Source organism: Theobroma umbraticum, unplaced genomic scaffold (genome assembly GCF_002168275.2).
Source record: "Theobroma umbraticum cultivar Fairchild unplaced genomic scaffold, ASM216827v3 scaffold_4.1, whole genome shotgun sequence".
NCBI lineage: Eukaryota > Viridiplantae > Streptophyta > Magnoliopsida > Malvales > Malvaceae > Theobroma > Theobroma umbraticum.
This window is the reverse complement of record NW_018397258.1, coordinates 3,762,443-3,780,661: the sequence shown is the minus strand read 5'-3', so window position 1 is coordinate 3,780,661 and position 18,219 is coordinate 3,762,443. Positions and strand designations below refer to the sequence as shown.

Genomic DNA, 18,219 nt, shown 5'->3' with positions numbered 1-18,219 from the left:
CTAGGGCGTACGCAGGGCAAACGTGATTGACTAGACAGACAAACCCTCATAACATCATCAATGTTTTGGATCCTTTTTTTCATGCGCTTTGGTAAGTATGTTTCTTTTTATTAAGTTATTATGATGATGTTGAATGTTGACGAAGAGCCCATGGTAAAGATGAGAGGTTAATCACTCAAGCACAATCTCAAGCAACTCACGAAAAAACCATATCTAAATTTTATCAAACAAGGAAAAAAAGAAAGAAGCAAAATTCGGTGATGCGTGTGACCTGTGTTGAGGATGTTAGAGCTCAAATAGGGAAAAATATAGGTTTGTTAGGGAGAGAAAGTGGAGGTAAAGTCGACAGAAAATTAAGAATAAAAGAAGCAGAGGAGAGAGAGAAGAAGCAGGACAGCTTGTCGGCAATATGAGCAACGATGGTGTCAGTGACGAACTTGCAACGTGATTAGAGAAAAAAAGAAAAGAAAACAAAAGGTGGGCAAAAGAAGAAAGCACAGAGAAAACTGTAAAGAACCTTTTAGTTTTATTACTCACGCTTAATTTTTCTTTTCTTTTCTTTTTTTGGGTTCATAAGTCACGTGCTTGTCACGAGAGTTGTCATTTGATCATGATTTGAGTAATTAACCAAGATGGGATATGTTGCTTTGATGAATTATACAGTGACGGAGAAAGGATGAAGATGGGTGAGACTGAGATATTGGGGCCAAAGAGATGAAAAGGTTTAACTGCTACGACAAAGATTGTCCCAAAAACAAAAAATAGAGGACAGTTTCTTTCGAGGCGATCTCTCTGGTCACTCTCTGTTGAGATTCGGGATACCTTACGATCAGAAGAGAATCAATCTCTGATAGTGACCCTACTTCACCCCTTGGGACATCACAAAAAACACCCAGGTTTTTAAGCTTTGACCATGCCCCAAACCTGAGAACTATATTTGTTTGCATATCTTTAATGCTTCTCTTAGGGGATTAGAGGTGGATATTTTTATATCTTGAGCTTGATATTAGATGAAAAGCAATGCTAGGTCAGACATTTTTTTTTCCTCGTTGGAATTTGTAGTGAAACACTGTGCATATAGTACAAACGTACTTGATCCAACTTAACATTTTCTTCATTGGAATTTGAAGAATGGTGAGTTGAGCAGGGTTTTTCTTTTTTTTGACTGACTTTGAAGGTAAGTGAATAGCAAGCAACCACTTAATAGCCATCTACTTGGTTTAGCAGTGCACGATATAGGCACCTTTATTATAATCTTCTTCATCTAAATTGCATTTAACAGGTGAAAGTACTCAGACTGGTCCAAAGAACACCATGTTGCATGCAATCCTATCATGTTCAATCCGAGACAGTAACACCACACAAGGACCACGCGCTACGTCTTTTGATTATAAAAACTCCAAAATGTTTAGGGTACAAAAGAAAAAGAACTTAAAATACTAAGTCATGGATGAATCTCAGTACTACTAGTACTGTATAAGAACATTGTTCTTGTTGTAGTTTTCTTAACATGGGACAAGGCGCCTGCATATGAAACCTAAGGAACAGGAACGCGAAAATAACGAAAAAAATTAAGATGCAAAAGAATTTAAGGATCGATATGGAATAGGGATTTGAAAGCTTTGTTTGTTTGTTTTCATGACTCATGACTCATGAGAGACGTAGTCACATTCCCATGTCACCAGCTGGGAATCAAAGTAGGGGCAGATCGCTGCAAAAGATGGAAAACGCACGGGCACTTTACCATTTACCCTTCTGGAAAAAGAAAAAGTGATCTTCTGGCTGGTCCAAGGTCTTCCCCCTCAGCTCAGCTGACGGCGATTTCTTTGGTAATCCTCCACCTTGAGACTTTCAAATTCTCCAATACTACTTTTTAGTTAAAAATCGAAATTTGAATAAGATCAAATGTTAATGTATAGTAAAGCAAAACGTAAGGTAAAGCTAATGATAATATGGAAATGCGTGATTAAAATAAGCTAATGCCAATGATAATGTATGGAGATCCGAGATTAATTGCGTTTAGGTTAACTATGCTGGCTCGTCCTTCCCGATGAAACATTCACTTCTTCCAAAATCTGAGACCGATGTTCCCTCTGGATCCATTTTTATATTTTTACCATGGTTGGAGTTGCCCCATGCCGTGGCTCCACTACTTCATGTCTACAACTATACTAGAATATAGTTCTATTTTATTAGAGTATCAGTTGAGTTTAAGGTGTAACCAGTGAAGAAAGAACTTTACGTGTTGAAAAGAGGAAACTTTCTTGAAGCGTTCTCTTCTTTCTAAGAGCATGCAAACTCTAGAATTTTGAAATATTTTTTTAACTACTTCTTTTTGAGACATAATTAAGTACTTAAGCTCTAAGATTAGTGCTTCCAGTACCACATATATATATTAAAGTGTCACATTAGTCCTAAAAACAGCCAATGATATTTAAGAAATCGATGCGAAATGAACAAGCAAGTGTCTTGACTTGGAAAGAGCTTGGGATCATTAAAAGGAAGCTGATATCATCGAAGGAGAAGGGGGTAATGGTAATCGTGGAGCTGTAGCTTGTCTTGTAGGGGTTCAAACAAGGGCCTAGAAACCGCATGATGTTGGATTGGGACTGACCTTGGGGAAAACGGAAGAAAAGGCTGTAAAAAGAAGGAACGCGAAGACCAAAAATGACTAGGACTTGGCTACAATGGGAGGGTGATTTGTCCCTGGCCCGGACTTCCTTTGATTCTTTTACATGGGGATGTGTGCCTTAAGCCGCTGCAAACTTTGCATTGGCAGCTCTCTCTGTCTGTCTGACACGTATGACAATTTTCAGTGTGGAACGTGGGTTGCTCTTCATCAACCTTTGACTTTGCTTATTTCCATCATCTGGCTGGCCTCTTGCCTTCGTAGTACGTATCCTGTATCCATCACGTCTACCACGTCACTTTTATGCTTTTCTTAATTGTCACTCCATTAGTCACAACGTGTTGTGATTCATTTTGGGGATTTCTGTGTTTAGCTAGAGAGTGTATCACCTCAGAAGTTGTCACAGCCAGGACGAAAGTTTGATAATTTTGCTGAAGCATGAAAGTTTCAAATTGTCATTTCAGTCCAAATACTCCGTTGATAAAATTTAGGAGTCAATGCAACAGGTAGAAGAGTACCCATGAGGCATGGACCCATGAACTCTCTGTGGTTCTCGGTGATGCGTCAGGAAAGGGAAACGGTTGGTATCCAGCAAATACTTGTAATCCCAACCCATCCTCCCTGCCGTTCTTGTCTTTCCTGTTAGCCCTCCCATATAGTATTTGATATTCCTGAAACTATATATGATTATGAATTATCGCTTTATGATATAGGCCAAAAAAGGGGCCTCTTCTCGTTACATTTGGCAAGAACGGAGGAGAGAAGAAGAAAAGTTATGACGTTAAATAGACCATCAACCTAGATCTTTGCAGAGTCATGATGAAGAGCGAAAAGGAAATTGTTAACGTTCTAGGTTTTCTTGTTGTGTAGTTTCTTAGCTACAAAAATACTAAACTGGGGCCTAGCGAGCAGCTAGGAGGACCGAGGAGTCGACATGAAGGCTCGTCTGGAATAAATGACCCTTTATTTTTCTAATCTTCCTTGGTTTCGTCCGCCCCCTCCCTTGCCTTTGATTTACTATGTTTTTAGCATTGGATGAAAACGTTGAAAAGATACGACAATGCCTTTTGTTTTTCGTTTTTTGTTTTTTCAAAAAATGGATAAGCTCAGCATCGTAGGTCGAAAAAGAAGAAGGGGTCCATGAGGTGGGAGGTGGGAAACGAGGTGTGCCCAAAAGAACTACACGAAGCGAAAAAGAAAGGCGCAAACAGGAACGGCAAAAGAGAAAAGAGTAAGCGGAGAGGACGACATGTATAATGATGAAAACATCCACGTCCATACATACGGACACCCCAAAGTCAATATAAAAAGTGGAGCATCATTCGCAAAAGTGTAATCATGACATTTAGAAATACAAATTTATAAACTTAAATGAAGCCCCCCTTCATCCAGGGCACGCTGGCTAACCAATGGCCCCCACCACCTCAACCGTCCTAGTCACCAAAACTAAACAATCTTCCATCGAAAAACCAAAGAAAAGGAACGAGCTAAACAAGAATTACATATACATATTTATCATTCTAATACAACTAGTCATAAACAGGGGAAGTTTCTTAAGTTAAGCTGTAAACATCAAGGGCCCTGTCCTGAATTGTCTTGTGGTACAAAACATTGCTTTGAATGGACACAGTGGAAGGTGCCCTCTGTTTCCTTTCTTCTAAACCCAAAAGCCCATTCTGACCTCTCTTTTTTCTGGTTTTGTACCTTTTCCTTTTTTCACCTTTTCCTTGGTCTTCTCTTTTTCTACCCCACTATTCCCTTCAGGAATCAAGTCAGCTGCCTGATGACCAAATCTTTTTTTTTTTACCGTTTGAATTTAGCTGAATATTTGATGAACTGCTGCTGCTATCTCATCCGCTGATCTTAACTTGCAATCGTCCTCCATCTGCCATTACCATTCCCAACACAACCCACAAAAAAACAAAACAAAACCAACAAAAAAACAAGACAAACGTTTAGAAATTTTGGAACTAGGGTTTGAGCCAGGACTCCTTGGAGAGTCGAGACCCAAGTTAAAAACAAAAAGGAAACAGAAAAAAAAATTAATATTACCTTGAGATTGAAGGAGTAAAGAATAGAAGCTTGAGAAGAGGTAATGTTGAGATGCAAAACTGTTAATCTAAGACTTTCCAGCGTGACAATGGCTTGTAACAACTGACCAGGTCTTCTTGAACACTGAATCTTTAAGTTGACATGGTTGTGTATTACATTAACCTCTATTTCAGCTACACCTGACTTGCTTTCGGCCTTGACTTCCTCACCGCAATTCGCATCTTCAGATCCAACTCCGGTCTCCGACTGTGAAATTTCCATCGCGGACTTTGCCACTGATTTATTACTATTGCTGCTTTCTTCAATTCTTCTCATTCTCTTTTGCGCTTCCAGGGATTGTAGAAGTTGCTCTAGTTCCTTAACAAAGTCAATTGCACCCCCAATAATAGACGCTTGGTCACCCTGTGAAACCAAAAACAAAACATGAATGTTTGTTTGAGAAACTAGAGCTACACAAGGTAACTGTGGGATTAAAAAATTGCCGGGATTAGATTGATTTACTCTTTGGATATAAGACGGAGGCATGAGAGAGCGGAGAGAATTGAGATAATCGTTCATTTGACGTCTACGGTTGCGTTCAACTGCAATGTGGGTCATGCGTTGGCTCTCAACTTCTTCTTTGTTCTTGGCTGGCCTTGTTCGTTTTCGCTTTCTTCGTTCTCTAGTGATGGGAGGGGATTTTGTGAAGTTTTTCGGAGGTGAAGAGCCAGAGTTGCCTTCTCTACTACAATTGTCCGCTGTTGCTGACTTTGGTTGGTCTTGGTTGGACTCGGCGCTAACAACTTCAAAGCATGAAATTGAACGTGGGTTTTTTTTAAGGTCTTGGGTCTCAGATTTGACTGGTGACTGTAAGTCAAATATTTCATGGGTGACACAGCTTTCAAGCTCTAGGGCTTGAATTTGGGTTTCCATTTCCGGGATGAAAGGGTTGTTGTTTATCTCCCAAGGCTTCTTCAAGTGTTGCAGTCTCAAAAGTGTCTGAAAGTTGGGTTCTTTGAAGGCAAAAAGTTGAGGGGATTGCACACTTTGAAGCATCTGAAGGAATGGCATTTTGTCTTCTAAGCTTGGTATTGAAAAGTGTGCTTCTTCTTCTTCCTCCCCAAACCTTAAACTCTGTGAGTTAACAAATCCTTCTTCTAAGCATTCCACTTCCAAATGCTCTTCTAAGAACTGCAAGGAATAATTTGAAGGGAGAAAACAAAAAAAAAAAAAGATAAGGTGAAGAAATGAAAGAAAATAAGAAAACTCCTTAACTGGGTTTCACATAATAATCCTCAAAAGATATTTGGAAAAAATACTGTTGCTAATAGGGTGGGGGGCTCGGGGTTTAGTCTCAGCAGAGAAGAGAGAATGAAAGCAGAATGAGAATAGAATGTTAAAAGAGAAAGGAGCAGCAGTATGGCAGTAGCAGATACTAGTAATTTCCAGCAAAACAAAAAAACTCGCTGCATTGAATGCAAGCATTTTTGGAGGAGTAAATGCAGTCTATATCTTGATTCTAGAAACGGGATTCAAGAAAAGAGGGGGTGTAAAAGAAACAGAAGTACTAAAGTAAGCAAAGTAACATACACAAGGATTAATTGGTCCTTGGAGCCTCTCCATAACAGCTTAGTAGTAGTAAGTAGTTGAAGTGATGCCTTAAATTCTGTCTCTTTCTCGTTCTGTATCTCGCTCTCTCTCTCTCTGTCTTAGTTACCAACATTCCATAGTGATGCTAACAAAACAATACAAGTAATAAATGTAACCTCCAAAGAAGTCGATGAAGACCACATACAGAAACACAATTTATTCCTTAGTTTCTGGTGCTGCTAACACTCCGAAATGGAATAATATTAAATGCTTTGAAGAACTCTTACAGAAAGAAAGAAGGAGAGAACTAGAAAGAGGAAAAAGTCAGCAGAGTAGAAATGCAACTTGAAGCTGGGGTAAAACAATGGTGAATAAAATGGAAACGAGAAACAGATGCGGTGAGGAACGAAGGGTGGAAAATACCCAAGTGAGAGCGAGAAGATATACAGGATTGTATTTGGGACTGGGAGAGTTGGTGAAACTTAGCAGAGAGGAGAGAGAGGAGGGAGGTTGTCTGGCTTACAAGGTCCGAAGCATTATTGGCGGTGGCAGTTTTTGTCCAGCAGCGGGGACAGGCAGTTGTGGGGACTCCCCTTTCAAGCGTACACCAAAGAAAAGCTTTGGAAAGTCCTCCTATGGATTGTGTCATCCGTCTGATGATGGGTCATTTCCCTTATAGCGCATCTCCGCCATTCTCCAATTTCTTTTTTCTTTTCTTTAAATCCATCCAAGGTATCCGCCCTTTAACTGCTACGCATATAAGATACAACCTTCATTTTCCGCTGCACATGGTACAATTAAGACTTGCTTTGCCTCCAGGGTGGTAATAGTGACCCTTCAAATTTATTCCACAATCCTTCTGGTTCTGGTAATGAGGACAGGAGAAGATTATGCCAATTCAGCTCTACATGCATCCCTAACTCAAATGCTTAAATGATTAAATTGATTTCCTTTCAAACTCAATATCTAATTCGGGTTCCAAAAGAAAAAGAGAGGAAATGTTATCACCTACTGCATGCTGTTACTTATACAAATTCAAGGGGTCAGATTGAGACATAACAGCGAAAGAGATTGATTTTCAATGTGGTTAAACTCACACTAAATCCACTAACTCATTATTTTTATTACAGGACGAGCATCCTTGGTGACCCAAGCAACATTTCGGGGTGTTGCCATTTTCTCAGCCTCAGAAGTTGAAAAAACAGCTTCCACGAGCTGTGAGCATATTCTACATTAATTGTCTCAAGGACAGAAAATTTGTCTTCAAGGGGGAGCATAAGGAAATTCAATTTTGGATCTGTCTTTTGCTTCAAGTTCCTATTGAACCAACGAAGAGTCCTTCTTGAGTATGGTTAAGATTTAAATGTACCAATGAGCGGTAATGATTTCGGGGGGCTCACATAGTTTGTACTGGTTTCTTGATCAATCTTGTCATGGTAATACTACACTGGTAAATTTTAAAAGAGTCTCCATGGTAATACTCTGCGACGTTGCTCCTATTTTCTAAGCCGGTTACCCCATTAGAAGGCCCTTCTATGTAGAAAGTTGTATGGAAAATAATCTTCTTGCTTCCTCTGTTTTGACAGTCCCAAATCTCTTGCCTCCACTGTCATATATAAAGCACTTCCTCTGCGGTAGCTGCACAGCCTAGTAACGCTCCAGAAACTTGGAAGGTTTTGATATCTTCCTCTCCATTTAAGAAATAGTACTAAGAAGATTGCACCTCCCAGCATTTAGAGCTCCACAGGACTTACCTAATAATCAAGGCGTAACTCTGACTCAAATCTTTCAGAAGCCTATCAAAGACAACAATCTTGACTGCCAGACTTTTGAGTAATAATTTTTCGGGTTGCTATCAAAACCCCAAAACTGTCAGCTGTTGTACAAACGCCAACCCCGTCTTATAAGGCGACTTTTTTCCCATTCAATCAATTTTTATTAAAAATTTTTCTTCCGAGTGGTCATCTTGCATGTGGCAAACTCCCTTCTTTCTACGTCCCTCCAATTGTTCATGAATGGCAAGATATGTATGTGACTAAATGTGTTCATTTTCACATCTTCATAGACCACCAAAAAGCAGAGATAAGAAACGCTGGTTACGGAATTAGACAAAATCAAATCTGATAAAATCGGAGCTTGAGTATTGAGAACACCAAATTCATTTGATAATGTCCTAAGAATCTTATCCATTTGAACTAGGGCGTACCCATTTTCCACCTATGAAACTATTTTGCACACCTTTAGCCACACAACCAGAGGCATTCTCTTTCTCAAGAAAACTGCAAATTTTGGTCTCGTCCTGTAGTTCTTAGATTATGCCCACACAGAGTCACTTCAAAAGAAAATAATAATAACTGTAAAAAATTTACCACTGCCTGCCAAGCTGGCATTAACCTCATAAAATAGTACTCTTTGTATATCTTCATGGTTAAACCGAAGCCCCAGGATTTCAAGGAACCTTATCCCCTTCTCAAAAGTTGAATTTCATCTTCCTTTCCTATACTTAACTGGTTTCTTCAGCTCTTTCACCACTAACCACAACAGGTTTTAGATGTGAGGGGGGTGTCGGACGCATTTCAGAGGAAAAAAAGGGCAAGGGTATGAGGGAAATCTCAAGGTTATGCAACCAGAGGGAGACGATGCCGGTGCCCCCACCTCCCAACATCACATGTCAATCTGTTCATAGTAACTGAATAGGTGTTCACGGACAGGTGCTTACCCCTATACCATATGATCCCTGTGACGCAAAAATTCAATTGGTGGTAGACCCCAATTATTGGAGACAGTTGATATGCAACCTGTGTTGGTAAAGATTGCTAATTTTCTTTCACGGTGCTAATTTTCTTTCACGGTATGATGAAAACTTTTCCCTTAAGAAGAAAAATGCATACATCTATTGAACTGAAATGGTAATAAACATGAAACTGACCAAAAGAGATGATTCGACAAATGAAATTTACAGGATACCTACTGATTTAAATCTTGGATATGGACCACTAAGCAGAAAATCATGTGCTAATTAAGATAAATATCAGCTTTATGCCTCCTATATATGTCAAGTTTAGTACTTTGGATATAGAAAGATTTCAAAGAGAAGATACTGAGGCCCCAAGCAAGTTCTAAAATTCTGCACTTCGATTAACGCTCTACCTGTATCGTAACATGACTGATATTATACTCCCTTCTGATGTATTCTATTACATTGTCTAAAACCTTGTCTGCATCTGCTTCTGGCCTGATTTTGACATGGCAAGCCAACAGGACCTTCCCCACAGTAATGGCCCATATATGCAGCTCGTGAATGGCCACCACATCGCCCATCTCCAACAGCCCCCTTTCCAGCTTTGTTGCATCAATCTCTCTTGGTGTACTCTCCATCAGCACTTCAAGTATGCTCCGCAACATTTTTATCGTAGTCCCCAAAACAACAACTGAAAATACTAGTGTGCAAATCAGATCAACTATCTTCCATTTGGGCTTATACCATATGATTGCACCCCCAATCATCACTCCAATACTTTGAATGGAATCCCCCAGCACATGAAGATAAGCACCCTGGACATTTATATTCCTTCGTTTTGGTTTATCGAGCAGCGGCTCCGACTGATCTTCATGAGCATGGTGGTGCTCATCTGTGGTATGTTCTGCATCATCACTTTGATGGTGTTGCTCAGTTTTGGAGTGCTCCTCATGATGATGGTGGTGGTGTTCTCCTGTGGAGTGTCCCTCATGATGATGGCGTGTGGTAATGCTCACTCCATGACTGTGACCACCACCATGACCGTGATCACCATGGCTATGGCCATGGTCATGGCCCAATAAGAGAGCCATGATGACATTAACCACTAGTCCGAAAGTAGCAACAAGGAACATTAGAAACCCATTCACCTCACCTGTGTTATTAATGAGTCTAACAATGGCTTCATATACTAAAATTCCTGCAAGCAACCATATCATCTGGATGGAGACTAAGGCCCCGAGAATCTCAATCCTCAAAAATCCATAAGATTGACGGGGAGTGGCTTCCCAGCCAGCAGCCCATAATGAGAACAAGGAGATGGCAAAAGCTGCAACATCTGACAGCAAATGTGCTGCATCAGTTAATATAGCTAGACTATTGGCTTTGATGCCACCCACTACTTCTACACTCATGAAGATGATGCAAAGTGCCACCGCAATGAAGAGCTTGCGCATGGAAGCTGATCGCTCTTCAGCATCTTTAGAGTTATTGCCAGCATCCGAAAATCCGCAAGGCGTTTCCCCACAAATCTTACTCCCTCCAACACTCCTTTCCTCATCAGCAGCATCCACGCTTATTTCAACAAATTGCGTGTGATTTTGCAAATCCATCTGAAAATTGATGGCAATTATAAACGGATTATCAATACCATAACCACAACTTTTCTAAATGAGACATGTAATCATGTAGAACCAGAAAACATATCTGCAACTAACTTTATGGCAACATACTCTTATTTAAGCCTCAAAAGTTTTGTCTTTTGCTCAGGAAAACACTATGAGAACCAACATCTACACACGTTCACAATTTTATGCATCACAAAGGGTAAAAGAACCTAATCTACTTATTTATTTTTCTAATTATTTGATAACTAACAATAAAGAATTAGAGGGGGAAAAAGCATTAAAGCATATAACAACACAAACATCAGCAATAGATAACTTTTGAGAGTCGCATAATCAGCAAGACTCATAAATACTTCAAGAACTTTCTTAAAGCAAAATGAAATTTTAAACAAATGGTCTCCTTTCTTCATTTGTATAACATATCAGCATTGACACTTCAGTACAGTACTGACAACTATAGAACCGAACTCATCCAAAAAGCCTTGGGAAATTACACTGTAAATGCAGGACAGAGCCGAATGCACATGATGTCTTTGAAACACAGCATCATTTACACTAACCAGGCACAAGCAGTAGGCTCAAGACACAGTAGGTGGTGTTAACTGTTAAGTGCGTAAACTAAAACTATGCAATGAAGAAAGCATTAGCAAAATAAACTTGTGATGTTGTGCTTGTTTCCTAATCTTTGAAGCAACAGATCAAACTAGCAGTGGGATATATGCTTGCCAAACATCATACAAACTGCCTAGATTAAGCACCCATCAAAATCCAATAATCACTGCCACTCTAAAGGAAACTCAAAAAGTATCCAAAAGCTCCCATAAGTAAATGAATTGTCCTTTACATATACGGAATTATCTCATTAATCTCTATGCAGACGCATTCTCTTCCACTTGCCTAGTTTTTCTAGCCAGATTACATGATGTGCAGCAGTTCTGGGCTCAGTTTAGTTTCCAACTAGGGTTACCATTCGAGTAATTAAAAAAGGTTGAACACAAGCAACTGTAGCTCAACTGGTAATTCCAAGAAACCATTGAGAAGAGAACTCATCGTATTGGCCTCAAAAGACAAATTCCATGTAAAAATTAACAAACTAGGAAAACAAGGAACCAGAGTAATTATTTTGAACCTAGAATAGATGCCTCAGAGGGACTGATAGAAAAGAACGTAAGAAGTTGAAATCATAAATATCACAGACAAAAACCATGAGCCAAAAAATGAGTGTCCTGTTGCTGAAACATTGACTTTCAGCCAATGAAAAACTTCCTCATATGCAACTACTTTCTTCTCTATAACCACAAAACAACTTCCCTAGATTGCAGCATCATATAGAAGTGCATCAAACAGGAGAATGATTATTCCAGTAATTTTTTGAAAATGGGTACACAACAGAATAACTGCCCTATAGAGCTACAAACAAATTGAAAGAAAAAAAAATTATTTATAAGAATTAAGCAGAAACTCACTAATCTCAAAGTTTCTGAAAAGTTTGTAGCTATAAATAGAAGAATTAACAGATAAAAAGTTCAACATCAGGATGCTAGCGATGCCTATAAATCCATTACTCAAACATACATATAGATTAGGGAGATAAGCAACAGCAAGAATGTTACCTTGCAAGGAGCTAAATGTCTAGCAGCTATGGATTATCGAATATTTAAAGACAAAAGATATCTGGCACGGAGAATGGCGGGTGAAAAGGTCACAAACTAACCGCAGCAAAACCCAGCATCCTCAACGATTACCATTTGCCAAGGCAAGTGATGAATGATGCTGTCACCGGCAATCAAAATAACTTGTAAAAGCTGTTTATTTTAAAGCTAACCATAACAATTAGTCTTATATCTGGTAATCATCTGTAACCTGGAGGTATTTTATTGATTAAGCCAAAGTACAGGGAGAACTTGCTTCACGCAAAAAACCAACAAATCTTGCATCACATTCTTGGGCAGCTCTTTTGTATTTCTCTTCAAAAATTGAATCAAACATGGGATACACACTAAAAAAGCAGTTTTAATCTATTTCGACACCATAGACAAAGGGAATTAAGCATGCAGAAATATGAGAACTACCATGCAACCACAAATCAAAGCTATATTCTAATAGAAAGAGAAAGTATATTAAGAAATGATGACTATTAAATATTTTGAAATGGGTCTGTCGAATGCAAGGATAAAACTAACCCAAATGGCCATAACCAGGTAGAACAGCAAACCCCATAAGTATTGAAATGCTATTATATGAAGGAGAAAGACTAAATACAGTTAAAAGTACAGATTTTGGGGAAAAAAAATAGCAGAGTACTACTAGAACTACCTTTTATACTGAGGTGATAATTTGATATAGAAGTTATGCCAAGCTTGTGCCTCTGTTGAAGTTGAAGCCCCTGGCTTCGGGAGTAGGATTCTTTATAGGCAACCAGCAAATAAGAAATGGACAATTTCCGAGACATGTAGTCGACGACCGCTAGGCACCCATCTGTCATATTACAACATTACCCTCACCAGACTTTCCTACACCACCAGCAGAAGACCGAACCTAACTAAACTTACATTCCAAATTCCAGTCAACCCAAAGACTAAAAACATGAACTTGTTGTTATGAATGGTAAGAGAAGTACACAAACCCTTTTTCAATCATTCATTCATTCAATCTTTTATGGAATTTGCACATGGGGATGACTCATAATTGATAGTGGTACAAAAAAAAAAAGGCAAACAATTCATAATAACTACAACTACTGTAAGTTTTAGAAATTCTTCAGCCAAAGGAAGGAGGATCTTTCGGGTGTTTTGTCTTGTACCAGCTTCATTTTATGATAGAGATCTAATAGCTGTGGAGAAGTTGTAACAGCTTCAACAAGAACATGTAGTTCTAGTGTATAAAAATAGTAGTAACTTTAATAAGTGATCATGCTCAATGGTGGACAAAAAGTTTCCAAGGAGTATCTAGTTGTAATAATCACGTGTTCCTTGCTAAATGACTTTGCTGCAATTGGTCTGCCACGAAATAAGTATGATCCTTTTTCTTTTTTTAATAATCAAATCGATGAGGAGAATTTAAACTCTTTTTAGGGATCTGTAAAGATGATTAGTAATTAAGTACATGTTGTATCCCTTCCACAAACTGTGGATGATTACCTTTTGCAATAATCACAAACAAACAAGCTAATTAATGTGACAAAATTTTGATTAAAATGTATAGCCTATCATCCGTGATAAAGACCAAGCTAGAGCTGTTAAGATCATTAAGTATAGGCTTAACACTTGGACAGCGTGTCCAAAGTTCTGGGCTCCTCCCACTATGAGCAAAGCCCAAACAATGTGGGCACTCACCAGCATTTTTAATTAGATAATGACTTGTGTGTGGGTCAACGGTAGTTAAACACCAAGTAATTAAGGACCACCATTAAGCCCAGCATGTGGACCAACCTCACGGATTTTGTTTTATTTTTTTCTGTTTCTTCATTTTTTTTTGAAAAACAGTGAATTTTTATTAATAAAATAAAAGCTTAATAAACCATTAAATAATAGGTATTGACATTTAATGAATGTTTCTTCAATCTTTGAATGTAACAGATTATTGGATGTTACCATCGGTGAATTTGAACTTGACCATTTAATTTTTTGAATGACGAGTGGTATTTTTTGTCAAGAGGAAGCAGGATAAGTATATACATTAGAGTTCAATTTATATGAAAGAGAAACGGCATAGAAATGTGCCAAAGTTAAAATATGCCAGTAAAACCTAATTCTTGTTAAGCTCAATGATTAGTAGAATTAATGTTGTTAAAATGGGATTAGTTTATTTAATTTTTTAATAAAAGTTTAATTTTAAATCATTAATTAATGGAACATACAAAGATTAAAATCAAAATGATAACGTTTTATGATTTTTTTTTCTATATTGATCTATCATTTCTTAAGCAGTAAAACATTTACTATTTACATTTATTGTGAGAAACTTCATTATATATTATCCTAATTTAGTGCTCTTATTGGACGTATACTAAAACATCATCTAAACCATTAATAGGATAATTGTCAGTTTTATACCGTGAATGTAACTGTCACAAGGCAAAGACAAGGTTACAAGTCAAACCTATGGGAGTTTAATTACCTGGGATGGTTGTCTAATTTCCACGTTATCGTAATTTAGTAGAAACTGGTAAACAAATGGAGATTATTTTGCAGTTATTAGAACAGTTGACCTTTGCAGAATGTATTGTTTAAACATGTATGTACAAGCATGCTCTTGATGTTCACACTGCTCTAGCCATTAAGTTAGGGTACGGGTTCCGACTTACGAGCTCTCTCTGCCAAGGGAAAAATATTCAGAAGGGACAGAGCCAGGGACGGAATATACTTTTTGTGTCTAATGTCTTTCAAATGAATATTCTTCGTTTCACTGTTAACATCTTGCCGACTTGCTTTTAATTCTCGCCGTCTGATTAACTAGAATTCCAAAACAAAGAATCTTTCCAGCTAAGTACAGATATCCATTTTTTTGTACCGTAAGATTGATCCTATGATACATAGCAAGAGAAGGAAATATATGAAAACAAACGGAAAAAGCCCATGGTGTCGGTACTGTCGAGGCTTGAATTCGAGTTTTTATGGGGCTAAAGAGGAGCTTAAATTTGTGGAGTTGAATAGGTAAACTGTATGTACTTTATTATCTAAAAGTTTAAGATTAACTATATGTACCAAACTTTGTTGTCATTCACTTGAATTCTGACTTTCCTAACGTACTAATTAAGTTTATTATTTGTTACTTTATGTTTTATATTTTCTTCATGTATATATAATTCCATAACTGATCCTCAAATCTTCCAGGTTCCCCATTAAGGTCTCACTGTGACCCCCCCTTCCTTTCTTTCATATCGCCATGATTCTGAAGTTTTCATCTGTGTCTGAATCATGATACAACCTTTCAATTCCATTAAATTTTCACAACTGATGGTTATAACACTTCTCACGCACCTGTTAACACATCTTAAATTCGTTCTGATGGTGAAAGACTTCGGTTGGTGTCAAGTCCAGAAGCTCTCCAAACTCTTTCTAGAACATGGTTCAAGTTATCATCAGGATCAACAAGGTTTCGCGGAAGCAGATGACGAGGAACGCCCCTCACCTGCTCTTGTACCGGTACCCTTCATGAGCCATGTGGTGTCAACTCTGATAAAGACCAAGCTCCCAGTAGTTGAATTCAGCAGATCAAAATTGCAAGGCATTGGGGAGCAATCTGTAGTTTGTGCAATATGCTTGGCATGCATCAAGGCAAGTGAAGAAATCAGAGAGCTCGCAAATTGTAGCCATGCGTATCACAGGGAGTGCGTTGATGGGTGGGTTGATCAGGGTCATGGGACGTGTCCCTTGTGCAGGGTTAAGCTACTGCCTTGTCAAGCTGATGGGGATGCAATTAAAGGTGAAAAAGATCCATGGAGGTCGGAAAGATTTGCTTATCTGTTTGGAGAGGATTATTTGTTTGATACCTGCTGACCCTTGTTATTTCTGCCAAAACTGAGAACTTACAATTGTACTTTCTTTCAATCAAGACTTTCATTAGCATATTTTTCTTCCTCTTCTTGGCTGCTTTCTCTCGGTTCAATATTGGCTCTTCATGATGCTTATCAACGTTCGGAGTACATCGATGGCTTTGAAATCAAGGACTCAACCAACGTGAATTTTCTATTAATTTTATTAGCCCATAATTTAAAATTCTTTGACCATGTTCCTTGATCTCTTGGAAAGTTAAAAGTATACACACAAATGTAAATCTACAACTACAATGATCTTGGAAATATACAAAACCTAATTGAATACTTATATTTATAAATAATTTTTGAATTAATTAATATATTTGTTAATATTAACGCTGTATCGATTACTTAAATCAAAATTTTGAAACACATATTTGGTTCATATATGCTAGCATTTCAATTTTTTTTTTACATAAAAATAACACTAGAATATTACATAGTGTGATATGTACCTCCCCATGAAATTTGTACTGATAATATATACATATATATATATATATATATATATATATAAAGAGAGAGAATGGTTCAACTCATTTCATTTGTATTTTTATAATTTTTTCTTTTTTAGAATTGAGGGAAGGGGGATTTTTTACCTTTTAAACCAAAAAAATCATACAAACCAATAAACTAAATATTCAAGTACATATACTTTTATAAATTTATTATGATTAAAATATTGTTTTCCTCTTGCTTGCTGAGATTTATGGAAAATGACGGTGGCTTCAAATTTCAAACATTAAAACCACAAGCATTCAATCAAATTATCATCTGGGTAGTTATTCTTCTTTGATTTAAATCATTGGTAGTTAAATTCAATAAACAAAATGAATAAAAAATGTTCCCAAATACTAGAAACTGAATGAGTGATCAATACGTAATTGAAAGTCATTGCTTTACATAGCTTATTCTAAGGTGCTAGACTTAGGTAATGAAGAGGCAGGGGCTCTTTGGACCAATCCATCTCTGATTTTCCAGGGCACATGATAGTTACCCATCGCAATTGGGCATTCCAAACTTAAAGTGAACATTGTCTTGCAGGAAATAAGAGTGTGTCTGCCTTGACTAACGGGCCAGATTTATTAATTTTTAATAAAAAGAATGCGCTGATATTTGGAAAAGTGTAGGTGAGTTTAGGGCGATGGAGCTTCCTCGGTTCCAATGTTCCACTTAAATGTTTTAAATTGGATAAATAGAGCACTATTTAACGTGAAACAGTTAATATAAGTAAAACAGTTATTTCGTATAAAATAATTACTTTATGCATATGACAATGAATAAGTATAAGAGAATAAACTATACGTAAACAGTTATAAGAGAATAAGATAAAAGAAAAAAACACTTATACTCTAAGAAAAAGTTAAGAAAAAGATCTCTTAATTACCTCTACATTTAAGTCATTAAACCAAACTCTTCAAAACATACCAAAATGAAATAACTCATGAACCTTACTATTTATTTTGGGTAATTTTTATTGTCATTCGTGTAAAATGATTATTCTATGTAAAGTAGTTATTTTATTTATATTGGTTATTCTACGTGGAGTAGCATTCTACTTATTTTACTTGTTCCATATGAAATAGTGCTTCACTTATTTTAATTGTTCTATATGAAGTAGTGTTTCATTTGTAAGGGTTGTCTTCATTATTCTCTGTATAATATTATATTATAAAATAATTCAAAATAAGTCTTAATTAAAATTAAATATTTATATTTTATCTCCTGCATAAGTAAAACTTTGGATAGCAATGCCTCGAGCAGTTACCCAGTAATGGTTCAGATAATAACATATTACTGTCTCATATAACAATATTTTTTCATAAAATATGATTCTCAAAATATAAACCGTAAAAGAAAAATTAATCTTTTTTCATAAAAATCTTGATTTTATATGCCTTATAAATATGAAGCTATTATGAACAATTTTTTTCATTCAGATTTTAAGTAAAACAAAATTCAGTTTAAGGTTTGTTCTTTTGCAATTTTTTTTTGGCAAGTAAGTTTTTTTTTTCCTTCTTCTTATAATTCCTTGTTTGTTCCCTTCTTTTTTTATTTGTATTTT

At 37.1% G+C, this 18,219-nt stretch overlaps 3 protein-coding genes across 3 annotated transcripts; 1 reads left to right on the top strand and 2 right to left on the bottom strand.

Moving 5' to 3' along the window:
* Positions 1-3,855: 3,855 nt before the first annotated feature.
* LOC110413729 (transcription factor bHLH67-like) lies at positions 3,856-6,863 on the bottom strand. The gene is made up of 4 exons (XM_021424661.2): positions 6,251-6,863; positions 5,183-5,851; positions 4,682-5,083; positions 3,856-4,514 (listed from the first exon to the last, which is right to left on the bottom strand). Exons 1-4 carry the CDS (start codon positions 6,281-6,283, stop codon positions 4,446-4,448), a joined length of 1,173 nt encoding a protein of 390 aa, XP_021280336.1. The 5' UTR covers positions 6,284-6,863; the 3' UTR covers positions 3,856-4,445.
* A 2,251-nt stretch (positions 6,864-9,114) lies between these two features.
* On the bottom strand, positions 9,115-13,423 carry ZAT (zinc transporter). The gene is made up of 2 exons (XM_021425254.2): positions 12,932-13,423; positions 9,115-10,600 (listed from the first exon to the last, which is right to left on the bottom strand). Exon 2 carries the CDS (start codon positions 10,598-10,600, stop codon positions 9,389-9,391), a length of 1,212 nt encoding a protein of 403 aa, XP_021280929.1. The 5' UTR covers positions 12,932-13,423; the 3' UTR covers positions 9,115-9,388.
* Positions 13,424-15,379: 1,956 nt separating this feature from the next.
* Positions 15,380-16,166, top strand: LOC110414396 (uncharacterized). The gene has a single exon (XM_021425557.1). It carries the CDS (start codon positions 15,535-15,537, stop codon positions 16,114-16,116), a length of 582 nt encoding a protein of 193 aa, XP_021281232.1. The 5' UTR covers positions 15,380-15,534; the 3' UTR covers positions 16,117-16,166.
* Positions 16,167-18,219: the final 2,053 nt, after the last annotated feature.

Excerpts from the sequence above, each read along its gene's own strand:
- LOC110413729 (XM_021424661.2), bottom strand. The coding sequence starts at position 6,283 with ATGGAGAGGCTCCAAGGACCAATTAATCCTTGT. Across the intron at positions 5,084-5,182 it reads CTCCGTCTTATATCCAAAGA|GGTGACCAAGCGTCTATTAT; the intron begins GTAAATCAATCT and ends TTGGTTTCACAG. Across the intron at positions 4,515-4,681 it reads TTTACTCCTTCAATCTCAAG|ATGGAGGACGATTGCAAGTT; the intron begins GTAATATTAATT and ends TGGTAATGGCAG.
- ZAT (XM_021425254.2), bottom strand. The coding sequence starts at position 10,600 with ATGGATTTGCAAAATCACACGCAATTTGTTGAAATAAGCGTGGATGCT.
- LOC110414396 (XM_021425557.1), top strand. The coding sequence starts at position 15,535 with ATGATACAACCTTTCAATTCCATTAAATTTTCACAACTGATGGTTATA.